At 58.2% G+C, this 21009-nt stretch overlaps 2 protein-coding genes across 2 annotated transcripts; one reads left to right on the forward strand and one right to left on the reverse strand.

The window, feature by feature from the left end:
• Positions 1-176: 176 nt before the first annotated feature.
• Positions 177-3265, forward strand: LOC107324334 (ras-related protein Rab-11A-like). Its single transcript, XM_015884277.3, has 5 exons — positions 177-229; positions 1000-1195; positions 1271-1464; positions 1664-1744; positions 2246-3265. Exons 1-5 carry the CDS (start codon positions 190-192, stop codon positions 2380-2382), a joined length of 648 nt encoding a protein of 215 aa, XP_015739763.2. The 5' UTR covers positions 177-189; the 3' UTR covers positions 2383-3265.
• A 5685-nt stretch (positions 3266-8950) lies between these two features.
• MEX3A (mex-3 RNA binding family member A) lies at positions 8951-20154 on the reverse strand. Its single transcript, XM_085534572.1, has 2 exons — positions 19350-20154; positions 8951-11462 (listed from the first exon to the last, which is right to left on the reverse strand). Exons 1-2 carry the CDS (start codon positions 19822-19824, stop codon positions 10357-10359), a joined length of 1581 nt encoding a protein of 526 aa, XP_085390698.1. The 5' UTR covers positions 19825-20154; the 3' UTR covers positions 8951-10356.
• Positions 20155-21009: the final 855 nt, after the last annotated feature.

Consider the following 21009-nt stretch of genomic DNA (forward strand, 5'->3'; position numbering starts at 1 on the left):
GTATCCCCCTCCCCATCCCCCGTCCCACCCCTCAGCTCTCCCCCCACACCTGCCCCAGGTGAGCACCTGGGCGGTGACGGGCAGCACCGACAGCCAATGAGAGAGAGCTGCGGGACCGATGGGAGCGATGTGGGGCGGAGCGGGGCGGAAATCCCCACCGTCCCCATTGCGGCCGCGGCACTTTGCAGGATGAGGGGCAAGGATGAGGAGTACGACTTCCTGTTCAAGGGTGCGTGGCGGGACGGGGAAGGGGTCGGGGCTGCGGTTGGGGAAGGGGTTAAAGTTGGGGTGTTGGTTTGGGCACTGATGGGAATGAGGTTGGGAATTGGGGTCGGGGATGGGGTTGGGCACGGGGATGGGGCTGGGGATGGGGTTGAGTCGGGAATGGAGTGGGGCTGGGTTGGGGATGGGGTTGTGGTTGGTCTGGGGATGGAGATGGAGATGGGACATCCCAGGGGGCAGCACCGGGAGTGCTCACAACAGGACCGGGGCAGGGGGCAGCCATCAACCCCCTAACAACACTGTGCTGAGTGGGGGCTGTGGGTCAGTCCTGGTGAACCCCCACCCCCCTCGGCTCGATCCCATCTGAGTGTTGGAGAATGAGTGACACCGGCAGCTGGGGAATGAAAAGTAAATAAAATCAAAACCCGGTGAGTCACCAACTCGACAAACTTGATGGGGGAAAAACGCGACGAGGTCCCAGAACCTGTTCTGCCACATTCCACGGGAGCCGCGCCGACAAAGTGCCCACCCAGCCAGGGTGGTACATCCGGACCGTTCTTTGGGTCCTCATTTGGGTGCCCTCGGGGCTGGAGATGGGCTGGAGCCCCCGCTGGGTTAATGGGGTTCCCACCTGGAGCCCCTTGTGCTGATCCCAATAACCGACCCCGCTGGCTGATGGGTCCCCACTCGTGCTGGGCTCTGGTTGTTCCCCACTGAGGTTGGGATGCAGATGGTCATGCTTTGGGGGGGGCTGATTCTGTGCTGGTTACACCCCAGTGGTGCTCATCGGGGACTCCGGAGTGGGGAAGAGCAACCTGCTGTCCCGCTTCACCCGCAACGAGTTCAACCTGGAGAGCAAAAGCACCATCGGGGTGGAGTTTGCCACCCGCAGCATCCAGGTGGACAACAAGACCGTGAAGGCGCAGATCTGGGATACGGCCGGGCAGGAGCGGTACCGCGCCATCACCTCCGCGTGAGCATCCCCCGCCCCCCTCCCGCACCCCACAACCTGGGGGCTGACCCCGCTCTGCCCCATGGCTGCCCCCAGGTATTACCGCGGGGCAGTGGGAGCGCTGCTGGTCTACGACATCGCCAAGTATCTGACGTATGAGAACATCGAGCGCTGGCTGACGGAGCTGCAGGACCACGCGGACGCCAACATCGTCATCATGCTGGTGGGCAACAAGAGCGACCTGCGCCACCTGCGGGCCGTGCCCACCGACGAGGCCCGGAGCTTCGCAGGTATCCCCCAGCTCCACATTGATCCCAGCATGTGTTGCGGTGCCATCATCCAGGCTGGGTTGGATGGGACAGTGGAGGGTCTGAAATGTGGGGGTACAGCCAGCCCACGGTGGGGGGCTGGAGCTGGGTGGGCTTTAAGCTGCCCTCCAACCTCAGCCATTCCATGGTTGCACCCCATGAGCTCTCCCTGTCATTGCAGAGAAGAACGGGCTCTCCTTCCTCGAGACGTCGGCTCTGGACTCCACCAACGTGGAGACGGCATTCCACAACATCCTCTCTGGTAAGGATCCAGCCTCCATCCCAACAATAACCCTAACCCTAATCCCAACCCTAACCTGAACTCAAACCCTAATCTTAAACCTAACTGCACTCTCAATCCCAGCAATAACACTAACTGAACTCCAACTCCTGCCCTGCCCTAACTCTCACCCCAAACCCAGCACTAACACCAGAACTTCCCCAATCTAACTCTAATTCCAACTCCAACCCCTACCCTAACTGTAACCCCAATCCCAGCCCTAGACCCTACCCTAACCCTAACCTCAACCCCAACCCCAGTCCTAACCTAATTCTAACCCCAAACCCAACCTCAACTCTAATCCAAACCAAACCCCGGTTCCTAACCCTAACCTTACTCCAACCCCAACCCCAACAGAACCCCAACCCCTAACCCGACTCCAACCCAACCCAACCCCAACCCCAGCCACTGTTGCTGGCAGCCCCCCCTGCTGGGCATCCCTCAGTCCAGAAGTGACACCGCTCCCCCTCCCTTTGCCGGCAGAGATCTATCGCAGTGCGGCACAGCGGCAGATCGCGGCGCAGCCCGAGGCGCAGTTCGGCCCCAGCAGCGCCGTGGAGCCCATCCGGGTGCTGCCCATGCAGGACGGCCGCCAGGCGCAGTGCTGTCAGAGCATCTGAGCCTCTGCCGGGGGCAGCGCCTTCCTCACCTGCGGGACACGGCTGTGTCCACCTTCTGCCCGTGTTTATGTGGGACCTACAGCGAGGGAAGGGAGAAGAGTCCCTGTTTTGTATCCATACTTATGTAGGACCTACACAAAAGGAAAGGGAGGAACATCCCTGTGTTATCCCTGTCTTTATGCAGGACCTACACAAAAGGAGGGGAGGAGCATCCCCCCCATGTCCCTGTCTTTATGTAGGACCTACAGCAAGGGAAGGGAAAAGCATCCCTACTTTGTACCCATATTTATGTAGGACCTACTGGTTCCTGCTGGTCGTTACGGTCCCGGAGGCTCCTCCTGCTGGTCGGTGGCTCTGGAGGCTCTTTCTGGTCACTGCGGTCCTCAGGGCACCATGTCAGCCCTGTGCCCACATGGGAGCATGAGGAGGAGGAGGAGGGTGGGAGGAAGAGCAAAAAGCAGCCAGAACCCCCCAAAAAACAGACAGACAGATGAGAGCAGACGCCCGCTTTCTTAAGTAATAATACTTTAATAAAATTAAGTTCTTAATGTAATTTTAGCACATTTAATACATTAACCCTTTCCCTTCTTTGTTTTCTACAAGTTGTGCAACATCATTATTTTAATTCTTTTTAATTATTATTATTTTTTTTCCTTCTCCCCTTATACTATATGCCTCAAAACTCAGACAACGAGCCTACCTCTACTTCTAGCTTCGGTTATACCTCTCTCAGGCCTTTATTTTGCGTAACGCCGGAGAGATGGGAATACCTGGATGGAACGCCATCGGTTTCCAACAGTAACAATCCCGACTACAGGCTTCCTATGACATTAAAAGAAATGGTAAATAAAAAATAAAATAAAACAAGGAAAACGCAACCTAAGGTAACGAGGAATGGGTTGTAAGCAGAGGGGCAGCACCATGGGGCAGGAGGGTGCACGGAGCTGCCGGAGAGCGGATGCACAACGCCATGGGGTGGGCTCTGACCCTTCCGTGGTTGGGTGGTTGGGTTCATTTCCCCCATTTTTAATGATTCTTGAGCAGAATTTGTAAGGAAGGAGGAAAAAGGAAGGAGGGCAGCACAGGAGGTGACACAGGACAGTGGCCCAGAAGCACTGCCACAGAGTGGGCTGCATTCTGCCATTGGCCGCCCAAAGGCCCGGTGCCTCCACTGGAGCGATTTCCTTTCTTCCCCCCCGCCCAGCAGGATGATCCCAGGTCTCCCATCAGTGTCACTCTCCTGGGGGTGACCCTCACTGTGCACTGCAGCTGCTGTAGGATGCGACCCCCCCAATCCGTACCCAAATACCCATAAAGTGCATCCGCCCTCCGGCCCGGCACCACTGCCCAATGTCAAGCACTGACTTTTCTTCAAGTATCAACCCCCCCCCCCAAAAAAAATAATCAAAAAAACCCAAAATGAGGTAAAACAAAAAGAGGAAACAGGCCGCTCGCTGCCCCGGGGGGGGGCCTGGCGGGGCGGGCACAGCGAGGGGTGTCCGATTCACAGTGCTATCTGCAGAAACCGAAGGAGAAGTGCCTTCACGTCCTGCCCTAACCCTACTGCATGGCTTTGCTGAGTGCGAGGAGCAGCCAACCCCGACGATGGCAGCGGCTGGGGAAAGCTTTGGGACCTCTGGGGGCAAAAAGGGGGGGTGGAAAAGGGGGAGAGAACCTCCTGAAATGGGGGACAGCGGCCGCCACGCCACGTCACAATGGATCAGGGCAAGAGGTGAACACCATGCGGACCAACTGTGCCCAGTGGTCCTTCCCATTGGATGGAGCCTCCTGGTCAGTCCCTGCCAAGTGGACACGGTGCAGCGGGCGATGCTGGTGGTGGGTGGGAGGTTGGATTTGTTGGAAAAGACCTCCAAGTTCATCCAGTCCAACCCTATGCCATGGCCACCGTGACTGTTAGGGTCCCTAGGAGTCATGAAGTCATTAAGTCCTAGAATCATGAAGGTTTGGAGGGGATCTCTGAGATCGCCCTCAACGGTGCTGTGATCCCATGAGTGGGCGCAGAGGTGGGGATGGGTTGGGTTAGACGACCCTACAGGCCTCCTACAACTTCGGTGACTCAAAGTGTGGGCACGGTGGCGATGGGTTGGGGTTGGCATGGATGATCTTAGAGTTCCACCCAACCCAAATGATTCCCAACACACCGGGGGGACCCAGAGGCACCACGGAGCACAAGGATGGAACGGCGACGGCATTCCCGCGCTGTACGTTGCACCCAAAGCTCCGCCGCCGCGCTCCAAGCTCAGGACCGGAGCTGGGAATAAGGCAACAGAGAACGGCTTCAAACCTTCTCATTTCTGCTCAGCGACACGCCAAACCCTCCCACTTCTGCCTTGAAAGTAACCAACAAAAACAACGACAACAAAAGTCCGCCATCAACAGAAAATGCATCTCATTAAGAAAATACGTACGACTAGATCCCATTATTCATTACCCCTATTTTTTTCCCCCTCTATAAGAACAACCTCAGGGTTCGTGGGGAGGAAACGGCCGCGTCCAACCTCTCACTGCGCGTCCCCCCATGCGCTCCAAAGAACAGCACCAAACAAACCCCAACCCCAGTAAAGGAGGACGGAGCTTCGGGGCGGCGCGGCCTCATGGGGGCTCGGTTACATCCCGCTGCCCCGGACGGATCTAACGATATGGAGAACATCTTCACCTTAATTCCATTTCACTCTTTACTCTAGGATTATATGAAATAAATCTGCACGTTTATTATTATTCTTATTATTCTTATTTTAATCTTTCTTTTTTTTTAATACCCATCAACTCAAAACTTTTTATTTCCTCCTTTTTTTTTTTTTTTTAAATTCTTTCCATTTTTTTTTCTTTTTTTTTTTTCTTTTTTTTCGGTTCAAAACAAACTAAAAGAAACCAAAAACTAAAACCAAAAACCCCACCTTGTTTTGCTTTCTTTGTTTTTAATCCTATCCTTCTCCCAAAGGTAAAGGAGCAGAAGCGGCTGCCGGGCCGACGTCGCCGTGGGGGCGGTGAAAAACAACAAGTTTTCCTCCCCAAGGTGCCGGTTCGGCTCCCGCGGCCCGGAATGACCTTCTTTTGTTCCTTATGGACCCTCTGACACACCAGGGGTGCCAATGGCTCCTGGGAAGGGCTCTGCCTGCACCGCCGCCACCGCCACGACACGCGCAGCGGGAAGGAAACATATATTAGAAGCACTTTGTAAGCGATACTCTGCATACAAACGTATTTTTCTCACCCCACATATATTCTAAGCCTTCTAAACTTTTAAGGATCACTTTATCATAAAATAAAATATCCTTTTTTTTTTTTCTTTTTCTTTTCTCATAATAAATTACCTAATAAAAAGTACTTTTATGAGCCCAGTTCCTTGCTACATTTACACGTAATAAATGCCTTTATTAAAATAGAATATTAAATTATAAAGAAATGTTCTAATTTTTTTAAATCTTCATCTTATTATTATTATTAATTTTTTTTTTTAAGTTTTTTGTTTTTTCCCCCCCCCTCCTTTCTCTCTTTAAAAAACACCAAAATAAACCCCTTTTCGGACACCGAAGCGGCGGCGGAGCGTTCCGGTCCATGGATATAACAGTCTGAGCCTTTGGGCGCGCGGAGATTTCTTTGTTCAGAAAGGAAGAAAAGAGGAAAAAAAAAAAAGATCATCATTATCAGCGTAAAAAACTCTCGGAATTCCCGTCCCGCTGAGCAGCGCAGCCAGGACGTCCCGCCCGGATCTCCTCCTTACACAGAAACCCACTTTGGGTTCCTCTCTGTGTTTGCTACGCGTGGCGATGCTGCTCTATGCTTTGCATGGCTGGGGACAACACGGCGGCGCGGGACCCCCTGCTCCCTCCATCGCCATCCGAGCCCCTTCTGCCCATTCCTGTTGCCTGGATCACGGTGGGCAGGATGAGCCCCCCACGTTCCCCCCCAACCTCAACGGAGGGCTGAGCTCCTCGGGACGTTATTGCTGGTGAACAGAGCCCAGCGAGCCGCCGCCCTGCGAAGATCCAACTCAGAGCAGATGCTTCATTAAGGTCACGGGCATTTTTTACTTCTTTTTTTTTAATTTTTTTTTTTAATATATATATATATACATATATTAAAAAAAAAAAAAGACACTAAAAAAAAAAAAAAAAAGTAGGCAAATGTTGTTGTCGAAGCCCCCGCAGCTGGGGTGCCCCCTCCCCCCTGGGCAGAGGTATTGCGGTGCACTACAGCGCCTGGATTCCTTACTTGCACAGCTGCTACATCAAAAAGAGGGAGGGGGGGGGACAGGAGAAACCCAACACAAAACTGGGGGCCCGACGACTTCTATTCGTTTCAAACTAGAACTGCTACATCAAGCTTTCTTTCAATATATATGTATATGTATATAGATATGCATATATATATATATATATATATAAAGGTTATTGGATCTGCAGGTTTTATTCAAGGCCAACTTAGAGACTCCAGCAGGAACCACCTGGGACAGACAGCCCCTGGTTCCCACCAGCAAACGTGGCTGTTTGTTTGGGTCCTCATTCATTCCTTTACATATTTTATTTTATTGATAAATTTTAATAACTTTTTTTTAAGAAAGGTCTTTTTTTTTTTTTCTTTTTTTTTTTTCATTCTTTTTTTTCCCTTTTCTCTACTTTTTTTTTTTTTTTTTTCCTTTTTTTTTTTCCAGCATGCAGGAGGCTTTTACATCATTTCTGCTTGCAAGGGGAAGGGAAGAGATGAAAGGAGCAGCCAAGGAGCCCCTCACCTCCCCCCCCCCCATTCCCCAGGGTCAGTGCTAGTACGGGTCCCCCCCGCCCCAGATCTCTCCTTCCCCCCTCCCCACTCCCACCCACCTCTTCACAACCTGGCATCAAAGAAAGACATTGACCAAAAACTTGCTCACATTACCACAACAGACTCCACTCAGCCAAGAACGACGATAGTCACTCAACTAACAACGCGGCCTCCGGGTGCTCGGCCAGGGAAGCACTGAAGCCATCATCACATTTCCTGCTCCAGCCCCTCCGGTACCAAAGTGAACACATCCGAATGCCCCTCGGAACGGTGGTTGGAGCCCCACAACCCAACTGCTCTGTTCTCATCAGCAGGAGCATAGCATGCAGCTCCAGTGCAACCCCTGGGCTTCTCTGCCACCATTGGGCTTCAATGAACTCTTGGGCTCCAGCACAACCACTGGGGCTCGAATGCAACCACTGGACTCCAACACAACTACTGGTCTTCAGCACAACCATTGCAGTTCCACAGCAACCATGCGGTTCCCATGAACTACGGGCTCCAATGCAACAACTGGGGCTCCAGTGCAACCATGGGGCTCCACGAGACTCCAAGGCATCTATGGAGCTCTGATGAAACCACTGGGGCTCCAACAAATCACGAGAGTTCAATGCAACCATGGGGCTCTGATGCAACTGTGACAGCTCCGATGCAACCATTGGGGCTCCAACAAACCATTACACTTCAATGCAACCATGGAGACCTGACGCAACCACTGGGGCTCCAACACAACCCAATGGTTGCATTGAAGCTGCAACGCAACCCAGGGGCACAGATGCAGCTCAGGGGGTGGCACAGAGGGCTCAGAGCACCGTAATGTCCCCAGCTGTCCAAAACCCCCCTGTGGGGACCAAACCAAAGCCAGACGTGGAACAAGAACCAGGTTTAGGAAGGCCATGGCCATGGCCATGCCCACCCTGGTGCATGTTCACATCCCGATCTGCTCTGGGAGCACAGTACAGCACGATGGGAACCAAAGGGTTCTGAAAGCTCTGGGGAGGAGGCGAGCAAACATCCAACCTAACAGCATCCCTGCAACACAGCGTTTCTTTTTTGTTCTTTTTCCAAAACATCAGCATCCATTGCGGAACCTGGCGGCAGCATCCACCCCTCCCTCCACCTACGGTCACAATTTTACCACTGATGCCAAACGGTGGAGGTTCACCGCTCGGCGCCCGCCCACATCCGGGGGGTGAAACTGAGCAGAAGAGGGGATGTCCCCAGGAATAACCGTAAGGATGGGATAAAAGTCTCCTGAAACCCAAGGGAAAGAAAAGAATCACGAGCGATTTCAGTGACAATGGGTTGGGTTTTTTTTGCTGTAGAACCATCTCAGCTGAGTTGTGCAACTCATTGGTTCAACTCTGAATCAGGGTCTGGGATCCGTGAGGGGCAGGAAACGGGGTGGGAGAAAACAAGAGATACCACCGATATATGCATACATGGAGGCGCTCGCTCAGCGTGGTGCCCACATTTACACATACATGGGGGTTGGTGGGGAGGGTTCGGGTGTTTGCTGGGTCAATCCAACACTCATCTTTACCACTGCGGCATTTCGGCATCCACAGACCCAACGCTGCCGACCGTCCATCGCTGGGCACCAAACCGGCGCGGACCCACAGGCCCATCCTGCCCCGAAAGGATCGGAGCGAACGGAACCAGCAGTCTTGAAATGACCAAAGGATGTCCAACAATCCAACAAGGCAATTCTTCTTTGTTTTTGCTTTTTTTTGTTTGTTTGTTTTTTTGTTGGTTTTTTTTTTTTTTTTTTTTTGCTTTTTTATCATTTTCTGTTTCGTTTGAAAAAAATAGAATATATAAAAGCGGCCAACCTCAGGAAGATCCACACAACGGACAGCTGAAGAGGTTTCGGTCCATAAAGAAATACTTCTGTATTTTATTCTTTTTTCTTCTTTTTATTCCCCCCAACTCGGCGTCGGGTAACAAAACTTTTGGTCCGGCTTAAAAACGACAACAACAAAATTATATCTCTGTAAAACCCAGTTTTGCATTCGGCTCTTGTGGTTTGTTTTTTTGCTTCACCGTCGGGATGCGCCATCGTCTCCCTTCGGTTCCGGCGTGGGGGGAGGGAAAGGAAAGCACCGTGTATGGAAATACCCTGTGAGCGATGCCGGCAACGCCGGACGGATCCGTCCCTGCATGGAGAAGGAGGAGGAGGAAGAGGAGGAGGAGCTGCACGGCTGCGCTCCGCGGTGGCTCAGAGGATCAGAAGACGCGGATCGACCCAGCAGTGCCCAAAGCTCCTTCCCACCCTTCTTCGGCATCACCGGCGTGACATCGCTCTCACTCTTTTATTAGTAGTTTATTATTATTATTGTTATTATTTTGCCCTTTTTTCTTTTTTTTTTGTTGTTTTGTTTTGTGTTTTTTTTTAGAAAAACGTCAAATTAATAAAAAAAAGGAAAAGAAAAGAAGAAAAACAAACAAACAACCCAAAACGGAAAACACGGAACGTTGTCTTTAGCTGCTGCGGTTTTGTGTTTTCGTTCACATCGTTGAGGTAATGCAGTTGTGCCCTCGTTCAACAGGATCCCAGAGGTCGGTGGTTTCTTTTTTTTTTTTTTCTTTTTATTATTATTATTCCTGTTTCGTTTTGTTTCTCCTTTTTCTTTTCCAATCCCCGACGGCCGTTTTCCTCTCTTTCTTTCTCTCTTTCTTTCTTTCTCTCCGTTTCGGAGCTCCCAGTTGAGCTGAGTCCACCGGGGTTGGCAAAGGGAGGACAGTGGGGGATTTGGCCCTGGGATGATGAGTTGGTGGGACCCCCCGTGTCCTCAATGCTGCCGAGCCCCAGTCCCAGCCCCAAGGAAGTGGCTGAAATGCGCTTTGCCTTTGAGATGCGCCGCCTGGCGGAGCGTCCTCCGCCCCCTCCGATTTCTGGCTCCGCTCTTTGCTTCCATTCTGCATTGGCTCCTCTTTGCTCTTTAGTGTTTTTTTATTGTAAAAAATAACATACATCGCTCCTAAAATAATTTCCTTTTTTTTCTTTTTTTTTTTTTAATTTTTTCCTTACTTCTTCTCCTTTAAATTAATTTATTCTTTCCTTCGTTTGTTCTTCAGGTCTCGTTATTATTATTATTATTAATTACTATTATTACCATCGCTTCTCTCTCCTGGGACCTCCCCCCCATGGCCCCTACCCACGCTCCCACCCCCCACCCTGGCTCTGTCTCTTTAGGAAAATATTCTAATGGCCTGAGTGGCTGCAGCGTGGCACACCGGGCACTCCGGGTCAGTCCTCTCGCAGATCCTCACGGCGCACTCCATGCAGAACAGGTTGTGGCCGCAAGGCACCAGCGCTGCCGTCACTTCGCTCTCGAAGCACACCATGCACTCGCGGCTGCTGGAGACAGACGTCCGGGCAGCAGCGGTGCTCCCCAGTTTGGAGAAGCCCTGGAGCGGCTCACCCTGGGATCGCCGGGGCAGGGCGGAGAGGTTGGGCTCCTGGATGGAAGAGGACGGCGAGCGGTGCGAGTTGGGGTGGATGGCTCCGGTGCTGCTGGAGCGCTGCTGCTTCGAGAAGAGCACCGAGACCGGGTTGGTGTTTTCCTGCCCGGCCCACATCGGGGCGCCCGACTCCGGCACCCCATAGTACAGATCTTGCTTGTTGACGCCATAGTTGGGGAAGAGGTAACCGTAATTGAAGTCGTTTTGGTCGTTCAGCCGCGGCGTCTCATAGACGGGGTCCACCGAGCAGTCCCCGATGCAGCCCAGGCTGTTCTGCCGGAAGGTGGAGAGTGGTTTGCAGCCCGGCGCAGGCGTGTGCACCCGCCAGGCCTCCGAGTAGCGGTTCTCCATGCTGGAGTCGGGGCTGCTGGACAGGAAATCATTCTCGTTGTTGTACTCCAAGATCTTCCCCGTCCTCACCGCGATGTGGGTCTCAATCTCCTCCCGCGCACGTTCCACGTTGCCCGGCGCGCCGGTGATCTCGAAGACGGGATCTCGGTCCCGGCTGGGCGTGATGATGTAGGTGTTGGTTTGCTGTTGGATCCTCTTGATGGTGGCTCCTTTCGGGCCCACCACCAACCCCACCACGCGGTAGGGGACGCGCACCCGGATGGTGACCTGGCCCGGCAAGGTGGGCGCGCTGCCAAACGTGGTGCCGGCCTTGTTGCGCGATGCGCGGATCATGGAGAAGTGCTCGGCCGCCGAGATGATCTCCCTTCGCGCCATGGCCACGTCCTCGCGCCGCCCCGTCACCATGAAGACCGGCTCCTCGCCCCGCACCGGCGTCTTGATGTACGTGTTGGTCTTGGCCCGCAGAGCTTTGATCTTGCAGCCTTGGAGGAGGAAGGAAAAGAGAGAAGGGTCAGGAAGGACGCACCAACACCAGCCCTGCGCCGTTGGAAACCTGCGCCAAACAAACAGCCGTGGCTGAGCTCCATGCAGCACAGCGGAGATGTTTCGGTCCCCCTCACACCAACAGGTGACTGCCCAGCAGCAAAACACGTAACCAGACGCTGGAGGAAGGTTTTCCCATCACCATCCCCACTGTGCCCAGAAGGTGCTGCCATTTCATGTGCTGCCCCTCAACACACAACGCATCCCCTCCCACCAAACCATGAAACCCCGCTGCTCACCGTGTCCTCTCCCACCAAACCCCACTGCTCAATCTCCCCCCTCCCACCAGACCCCGCTGCTCACTGAAGGTCCCGTGGCAGCTGCTGGGGCTGGAGGGTGTCCAGTCTCCTCCCTCCGCTACAGCCAGCAGGAATTGTCACACTGAGCACCCATCCCTGCTCTGCACTATGGAGAGGCCGGCCCTGAGCTGTGCCAAAGCCCACAGTACTGAGTGCAGTGACACTGCTGCACTCAGAGCATCCCTGGGGTGCTGATCTCACACTGCAGGGGGTTGGAAATGTGAGATGTGATGTGGAAAAAGCAAAGCTCGAAGCTCATCCCGGAGCCAGCAGCCGACGCGTCGCTCCACGCTGAGCTCACACCCCAAAATCCATCTGTGCTGCTTCCACTAAGAAAGTTTTGCAGCAGCTGCTGTGGAGCAGCTCATCTGCAGCGCCGTGCTGATGGGAATGGGGGAACTCCAGCAGAGAACAGCACACACCAGGCATGACACAGCGTGAGACACCGACACCGAACAAATCCACAGCGTAAAGGGAAGATGGGAACAAACAGTTTGGGGTCTGCATCCCCAGGTGGAGGATGATGGACCAAATGACACCGTTTCCCCCGGGGAAAGGAGAGGTCGCTGTGCTGGGGGTGACCCCCCTGTGCTCTCCCTGAGGGCGGAGGGTTCACATGAATCCCTCCTCCAAGGGCTGTAGATACGCACTGTCAGGGCTGGGTGGGGTCTCCAGAGCCATGGGACAATGTCTGCATTGCAACAGGGGACCCCAAAAAGGGAATAAAAGGGAGAGAGCACAGCGAGAGGAGGAAGGGAAGATGGAGCGGCAGACAAAAGGACGCGTGGTGCAGCGGTGGTGTGAGGAGCAGGGGGGGGAGGAGGAGGAGGAGGAGGAGGAGGAGGAGGGAGGGTCTGCGCGGCCCTGCAGACAGGAAAGGCGGCTTTGTGCAGGCAGACAGACGGATCCTGCGCCGCGCCGGGCAGGAGAACGACCCCATGGGGATGGGGAGCAGCCCAACTTCCAGAGGGCAGCGCTGATTGAGCCACCATCAATCTGATCCACCCTCGATCTGATCCACCCCCTCCACATCGCAGCCCTGACCATGAAACCCCAAGGGCTGAGCCCCCCCCTCCTCCAGCACCACGCCATCCCCAGCAGAGCAGGAGGGGCCCGTTATGGCTCCATCAGTACGAAATCTGTATGAAATCTGCCCCCTCCCCACTCCCCCCGTGTGTGCTTTCTTCTAACAAAACATTTTCTTTGTGCGGAGCTGAAACCAACACAACAAATGCACTTTTGCTCGGGGGTCTCCACGTTCAGTGCCGGCACAAAGACACAAAGCAGGGAGGAGAAGGGGACCCCCAGGAGCAGCAATAGGGCAGAATTCTGCCATCGCATCCCCCCCTGGCAGGGCAGACACAGCTGGATGATGCATAGACACAGCTGGATGATGCATAGACACAGCTGGATGATGCATAGACACAGCTGGATGATGCCAGGCGGCCGCTGCTGGCCTCAGCTGTCAGAGAACTCTGCTCCTTCTCCTGATGCTCCCACCTTCCCTCCTGCTGGGTTCCCTTTTTGCTCCCTGCTGACAGCAGACCCCAACGTGTTCCGTGTGATTTCTCCTTTGTAACTTCAGCCATCGGACACGTTTGTTCACTTCTCATTGAGATCCACAAACACTGGAAGCACAGACAAACCCGGAGCATGGTGACACAACTGGGACCAGTACCTGAGCTGCACCGGTGACACAGAAATGCAGAAATCTGGTTCAGAAATGGACAAATCTTGTCTAGAAATGCAAAAATCTGGCCAGTAATGCAGGAATTTGGACTAGTAACAACTAAATCTGGTCTAGAAGTAGAAAAATTTGGTCTAGAAATGGCTAAATCTGGTCTTGAAATGATAAATCTCATCTCGAAGTGACCAAACCTGTCTACAAGTGGATCAGTCTGGTGGAGACATCACTAAGGTGGAGCTGCGTGTGATGGTCCCAATGGTTCCCTTCCAGCTGCGGAGATCCCAGGAAACTGGGGATGGGAAAACTGGGACACGGAGCCAAATTCTGCCCCTGAGTGAGAACTGAGTTAAAAGGTTCAGGGCAATGGGGGTGTGGGACGCGTCCCCTCAGCTTCTGGCTTCACACAAACTCATCCCAGACCCTGCTGGGCTCTGAGCTCCACTGAGCCAACGGGATTCAACAGGAGCTCAATTACAACGAGGTGATGGGGAAAGGCCTCCGAGCACATCCCGACTGTCCTCTGCACAGCGCCAATGGGAACACACAGCTCCAATACAACACCAATGGGAACACACAGCTCCAATACAACACCAATGGGAACACACAACACCAATACAACACCAATGGGAACACACAACACCAATACAACACCAATACAACACCAATGGGAACACACAACACCAATACAACACCAATGGGAACACACAACTCCAGTACTACACCAATGGGAAAACAACTCCAATACAACACCAATGGGAACACACAACACCAATACAACACCAATGGGAACACACAACACCAATACAACACCAATGGGAACACACAACACCAATACAACACCAATGGGAACACACAACTCCAATACAACACCAATGGGAACACACAACTCCAATACAACACCAATGGGAACACACAGCTCCAATACAACACCAAGGGGAACACACAACTCCAATACAACACCAATGGGAACACACAACTCCAATACAACACCAATGGGAACACACAACACCAATACAACACCAATGGGAACACACAACACCAATACAACACCAATGGGAACACACAGCTCCAATGCCAGCAGCAGGACGGCGCAGTGGGAAGTGCCGACATTCCCACAGTGGTTCCTACAGACGTTTCCATTGGGTTCCCATTCAGCTCCGACCCACTGAGCCCTTCCTGTCAGTGGGGCTGGAAGGGCAGATCCCAGGCGGCTGGTGCTGCTGGGGGCTCCGGGCTCCTCTGGGTGGGTCCCAGCAGCAGGAGCAGCCCCCACCATGGACCCACTGCTCCTCTTATCACACAGACCATCCCATGATGGTGGATCTCTTCCTTTTGGGGGACAGAAAACCACCCACAGACCAAAGGTTTGTGGTTCTCATTGGCACCAGGGCTCTTTCCCAGCACATCAGGGAGATGAGGGAGCGCCCACCGCGGCGCCGGGACTTGGGAGAAAGTTGGGTTAAAAACGAGAAACCGAAGAGAAACCAACGCGGAACCCAACAGAACGAGACCCTGCGGACAATCGGCGCCTTGTTTGTGCCGGGGGGGGCGGATGTGAGCGTCCCACCGCCCCGCATCGCCCCGCACCGGGTGGGTGGGTTGTGCCCACGGCCCCGCGCGACGCCACGCGACGTGATGCGACCGCAGCGCACGAGTGGGGCCGGGGGGGGGGGGGGTGGGACAGCGGCAGACAAAGGCGGCGGCGAGGGCGGGGGCCGCGGGCGGGGGTTGGGGACGCGCTCCCCCCCTGCCCTACATTTGGGCTCCCGCATCCCGAGCGCCGCTCGGCGCCGTGTCCCCGCAGCTCCCTTTGTTTCCCTCCCAGCCCCATTTTCTCCTCCCACCTCCGGTCGAAGCGGCTCCCGCGGCGCCGCGCGTTTCCCCGGAGGAAACTGGGACGGACCGTCGGAACCGCTTCGTAACGACGGGCCGACACCGAGCGCGGCTCCGCTCACACCCACAAACCGCCGCCGCGGAGCGAGGGTCGGTGTGAACGCCCCGCGCCCCCCTGAGCGCCCCGCGCCCCCCCCGCCCGACCCCGCGGGGCCGGGAGCTGCCGTCGGACCCCCCGGTTCCCCGGGACCGACTGAAGCCGGTGGGAGTTCGGTTGTGGGGCCACAAACAGCCCCCCCGGGATGGGCCAGCGCTGCGCTTCACCTGGAAGGAGCGATGCTCCCATTGCGGAGCTCCGGCCACTGACAACGGGATGGAGACGCCGCCGAAGGGCGGCTCCGGGTCCGGGCGCTGGTGACAGCGGCACCACCGGACAGAGGGAAGGTCCGTGGGCAGAAAGGAACCCACGGCCCGGCCCCCCCCCCACGGAGCCCCACGGGTCAGATGGGAGCGGAGTGCGGCCCATCAACAAAGTGCGAGCAGAGCGGAGCCGCCTTCCAACGCTTTGGGATCCTCGTCGTGTGACTCCGCCGTCACCTCCCCAGCAGCGCCCGCACAGCCCGGGGTGCACAGTTGGGTCTCACCCCAAACCACGTGCCAGGCACCCAGGTGCTTTGGCTCCAGGCTTTGGGAAACCCACAGCTCGGCCCCACGAGATGGAGGGGATGGAACCACGGAGCGGAGCCCACGTCAGCGCTGGGACCACGCAGCCACGGGCAGCCAGAGTCTGAGCAACGAGGGCACAGGGGGAGGTGAAACCCCCTCCAGCCCCCATTCACCTCGGTCTGAGTAGGGGGAGGAGGGCACACATCACCCCACGGCACTGCCCCACTGCCCCCACTGCCCCACTGCCCCACTGCTCCCACTGCTCCCACTGCCCCACTGCCCCACTGCCCCACTGCTCCCACTGCTCCCACTGCCCCACTGCTCCCACTGCCCCCACTGCTCCCACTGCTCCCACTGCCCCACTGCTCCCACTGCCCCACTGCCCCACTGCTCCCACTGCCCCACTGCCCCACTGCTCCCACTGCCCCTCCCCTCTCCTCCCCTCCAGCCCCCCATTCTGGCAGCTCCATGGGCCTCCCACCGAACCCACTGAGCTCCCCCCCTCAGGGCTCCCCGCTGTCCCGGTGCAGCCCCCGCAGCCCCCAGCACCATTGGGAACCACAGAGTCACTGAGGCTGGAAGAATCCCAAACAACCCCTGAGCTCAGCACCCGTCCCAATGGTATCCCAGTGACTACACGCACTGACACGAGCGCTGCAGGCACCGTGATGTGCAGCCAACATGGTCCTCAGGCAACACAGTCCGTGACCAACCCAGTCTGTGGTCAGCACGGTGCACACTCAGCCATGGCCTGCAGTCAATGTGCTCTACAGCCAACACAGTGACGGTGAACACTGTCTGCGGGGTGTCAATGTGAGCGGTCAGGGCAGTCCATGGTCAACACGGTCTACAGCCAACGGGCTCCATGGTCAGCAGAGCCCACGGTGAGCGCGGTCAGCCCGGTGCACCCAGCGCCCGCTGTGTTCTATGGGTGCTCCAAGGCCAACAGCCAACGCGGCCTACGGTCAATGCAGCCCCTGTTCAACCCAAACTGATGGCACCGACCTGAAGCTGAGTGAGCTCCTGTGGTGCCTCCAGACCAAACAAAGCCCCCCACAACCAAACCTGCCCCCCACAACCAAACCTGCCCCCCGACCACACTCTGCAGCCACAATGACCCCAATACCTGGAGCCGACCCGCGGCCGAGCGCCCATCGACCCCTCCAGCACCGCCAAGGGAATCTCCCATTGGTGGCACCGTATTGTGTGGGGACACACGGGAGGGGCCCCAGGCCCAGAGCTCTGCCCCAGTTCCAGTTCCGGGGGGGGGACCCACATCACCCCCCAGGAAGGAACGGAGCGAACAGAGCACAACCAAGAGAACTGAGCCCTGCGGCCGCTTAAAACCTTCAACAACTTCCACTTGGGTGTCGCTTCTCCCCCCTCCCCACGGTGTGAACGAGGTGGGGAATCTGCCCCCCCCACCCACCGGATCGTGGGGGGGGCTGTGGGGTGCCGGGATCTCCCCACTCTGCAGAGCAGGGGATGCTGTGGGGCACGGCCTGACCCGGCTGCTGACACTTCCCAGATGTGGGGAAGCCCCCACGGACACAAAGATGGTGGAAGGGTCCCTGGGCTGACCCCAAACGCGGCCCCCAGCGTGTGGGGCGGCACTGGGACCCAATGGGCGGGGGGGCAACGAGCAGGGACCCCCGGGCAGCATCTCCCCCATCCCCGCAGCCCCTCCTCCCCTCCTGAACTTTCCCAAACAAAGGGAAGCCCCGCTCGGTGCCCCCCCCCCGCGGCGCTGAGCGCTGCCCCAGTTGTCAGGGTGGGACCGAACCGAACCCCCACCCCCCCGGATCCCCCCCCTGCCCTAATCGTGCCCCGGCCCCATTGTTCTGAGTGCAGCGATGCTCGGCCGTGTCCGTCCCCCTCCCTCCGTGTCCGCCCCGCTGACAGCGGCCTCCCCCACCCCACGCCCCCCGTAACCCCCCCTCACCCCCCCGCACCCCCGACCCCCATCCCAGGAGCCGCGCTCCGACTTTTCCGCTCACCCCCCGCCCCGCCCCCCCCCCCGGCTCCATTTTTCCCCCTCCACGAACCCCACGAAGTGTCCGTGAACCCCCCCCCCCCGCCAGCCCTGCGGACCCCACGCGTGGAGCGGTGGGGGTGGGCGCGGGTGGGTGTGGTGAGCGCGTCTCTCGCTACAGACACATCCACGATTTTAAACCCTCCTCCATCCCACCTCGCTCCGCGCGGAGCCGCGATGAGAACAAAGCGGTGCTGTCACCCACGCGGGGACGGGGACCCACGCGGGACGGGGCCCCACGCGCTGCGCAGAACCGAGTTCCAGTGGCGCGGATCCGATCGCGCTCCGGAGCCCCAACCACACCAACCAACCAAACCAACCACACCCCCCCGGCCGCGCCGCTCCGACACAAAGGGGATTTTTCTCCGCCGCGGTTCCGGGGGGGTCGTTGGTTCCCGTCCGTGCGGGGCTTTAAGGGCGGGGGGCGGCGGGGGGGGAGGGGGGACAAAGCGGGGCCGGGGGGCGCGGGGGGGGGGGAGGTTTTGAGGACGGAGCGGCGCTGACATTCCTATGGAGGCTGATCCACACGGACCCCACAGACCAACCCCCCCCCCCCCAACAACGACCCCACAATGAAAGTCCGGGAGCGGCGCCCCCCTCCCCCCCTCCCGTACCCCGTTACACGGCGGGGAAACAATGCGATGGGGGCGGCGGCGCGGGGAAGTTCCCGGCACCCCCCGATAAAGGCCCCCCCGCACCCACCCGTGACCCCCCACTCACACCTCAGCTTCCACCCCACCCGCTGCCCCCCACCCCCGGCTCGAACCCCCCCGTGCCCCCTTTGAAGGCCCGAACAATGCGAGGGGGAGTGGCGGCGCGAGGAAGTTCCGAGCGCCCGTTCGACAAAGGGACCCCCGCACCCACCCGCGACTCCCTGCGCCCACCCGCGACCCCCACCCCACCCGCGACCCATCCGCGCTCGGTCCCCGCCCGAACCTCGCCCCGGCGCCGTGTCCCCTTTGGGGGTCCGAACAATGCGGGCGGCGCGGGGCAGCTCGGAGCGTTCGACAAAGAGACCCCCCCGCACCCACCCGTCACTCCCACCCCACGCGCGACCCTCCCCCCCCCCCCCACACCCACGCCGCACTTCGGACGGGCGGAGCGTTGCGGGGCCGTCCCGAGCGCCGCGCGACGGAGCGACCCCCGCACACACCCACCCCGCCCACACCCACTCGCGACCCCCCACACACACACACCCACGCGCGACCCCCTCCCCCCTCGCTCCGAACGACGCCGCGAGCGGCGCGGGCCGGGCACAAAAGAAACCCCCCCCCCGCCCCCCACGCGCGACCCCACGCGCGCCGCTCACCTTGTCGCCCCACGATCTCGGCCACGTGCTCGGAGCTGGGCACGGGCACGCACTCCGTGGTGTTGGAGCTGCTCTTGAGCCGCAGTTCGGCCTCTTTGTACAGCGCGCACAACTTGGGCTCCGCCGCCCCAACGCCCGCGGCCGACGGACCCTTCGGGGCCGGGGGAGGCGGAGGCGGCGGCGGCGGCTGCGGCTGCGGCGGCGGCGCCGGGTTCGGCGGCGGCGGCTGCTGCGGCGGAGGCGGCGGCGGAGGGTTATTGTTGTTGTTGTTGCTGTCCTCCACCAGCACCGCGGCGGAGGAGGAGGAGGAGGAGGAAGGTTCCCCGAGCCCCAGCAGGCAGAGCTGGTCCAGGGCGAGCTGCAGCGCCCGGTCATCCTCCAGCAGGGCTCTGTCTTTGCCGCTCCCACCGAAACAGCCCAGATCGCCGAAGCCGCCGTTCCTTTCCATTATCCCTGGGACGAGCAGGCTCGGCATGGCTCACAAAGAGCTGGGAGGGGGCCGGGGGGGGCCGGGGGGGGCGAGCGGGGAGAGGAGGGGATGGGGGGGGGGGGTGTGAGTGTGTGTGTGTGTGTGTGAGTGTGAGTGTGTGTGAGTGGGGGGGACACAAAGAGCTCGGGAGGAGGGAGGGAAAAAAAAAAGGGGGGGAAAAAAAAGGAACAGACAGAGAGAAAAGGACCCTCCGCCCACCTCACCCCGCCCCGCCCGCTGTAACCCGACCCCCCCGCGCGCCCCCTCCCCACCCGCGGGGTCCGACCCCCCCCCCCCACCCCGCACCCGACCCCCCCCCTCCTCTCCCCGCTCCCGGAGCCCCCGGAGGGCGCGGAACGAAGCGGGGGGAAAAACTCTTTTGTTTGAAGGTGGGAGGCGGCCCCCAACCAACACACGCCCCCCCGCGCTGCGCCGCCGGGGGATGATGGGGGATGTAGTTCGGGCGCCACGAACCGGCCCTGAGAGCGGACACGCGTGGGAACGGGACGGGGGGGGGGGGGAGGAGGGGGACAAGGGGGGCGGGGAGGGGAGATGGGGGGAAACGGACACGGGTGGGAGGATGGAGCCGGGAGTCTGCGATGTGAATCGGGGGATGGAGGGGGGAGCTGGGACATGAGGGGGGAAATGGGACACGGGTGGGGGGACAGCGCGGGGAGTGGGGGGTGAGGGTCGGTGAATGGAGTGAGGGGGGAGCGGGAAACGTGGGTGGAAGGATGGAGTGGGGACCCCGGGACACGAGTGGAGGGATAAAGTGGGGAACCTGGGACACGGGTGGGAGAACAGCGTGGGGAGCGGGGGACACGGGGGGGTGGCAGAGTGGGGCGCTGCACTGTGGGTATGGGGAGAGTGTGGGGAGGTGGGGACACGGGTGGGGGCTGGAGGGGGGAACCTGGAACATAAAGGGGGGGCAGCATGGGGGGCTGCTGTGTCACAAGTGGAGGGGACTGGGGGGGTCCCTCTGGGCCACGGGGGGATCCCAGCACCCCGAGACCGTGCAGTGCCCCACACAAAGTGGGGCTGCACTGGAGGGAGGTGGGGGGCACAGCACAGCCACGCCCCCCGGGTGGCTCTTTGCATTGAAATGAGGGCACAGAAAATCCCACAGCTCACAGTGCAGCCCCACACCCCACACCCCACATCTCACCCCACTGTGGGACAGAACCAGGGGGG

The sequence above is a fragment of the Coturnix japonica genome, unplaced genomic scaffold (assembly GCF_054131305.1).
Source record: "Coturnix japonica strain WE unplaced genomic scaffold, WE-NBRP24 Scf088, whole genome shotgun sequence".
NCBI lineage: Eukaryota > Metazoa > Chordata > Aves > Galliformes > Phasianidae > Coturnix > Coturnix japonica.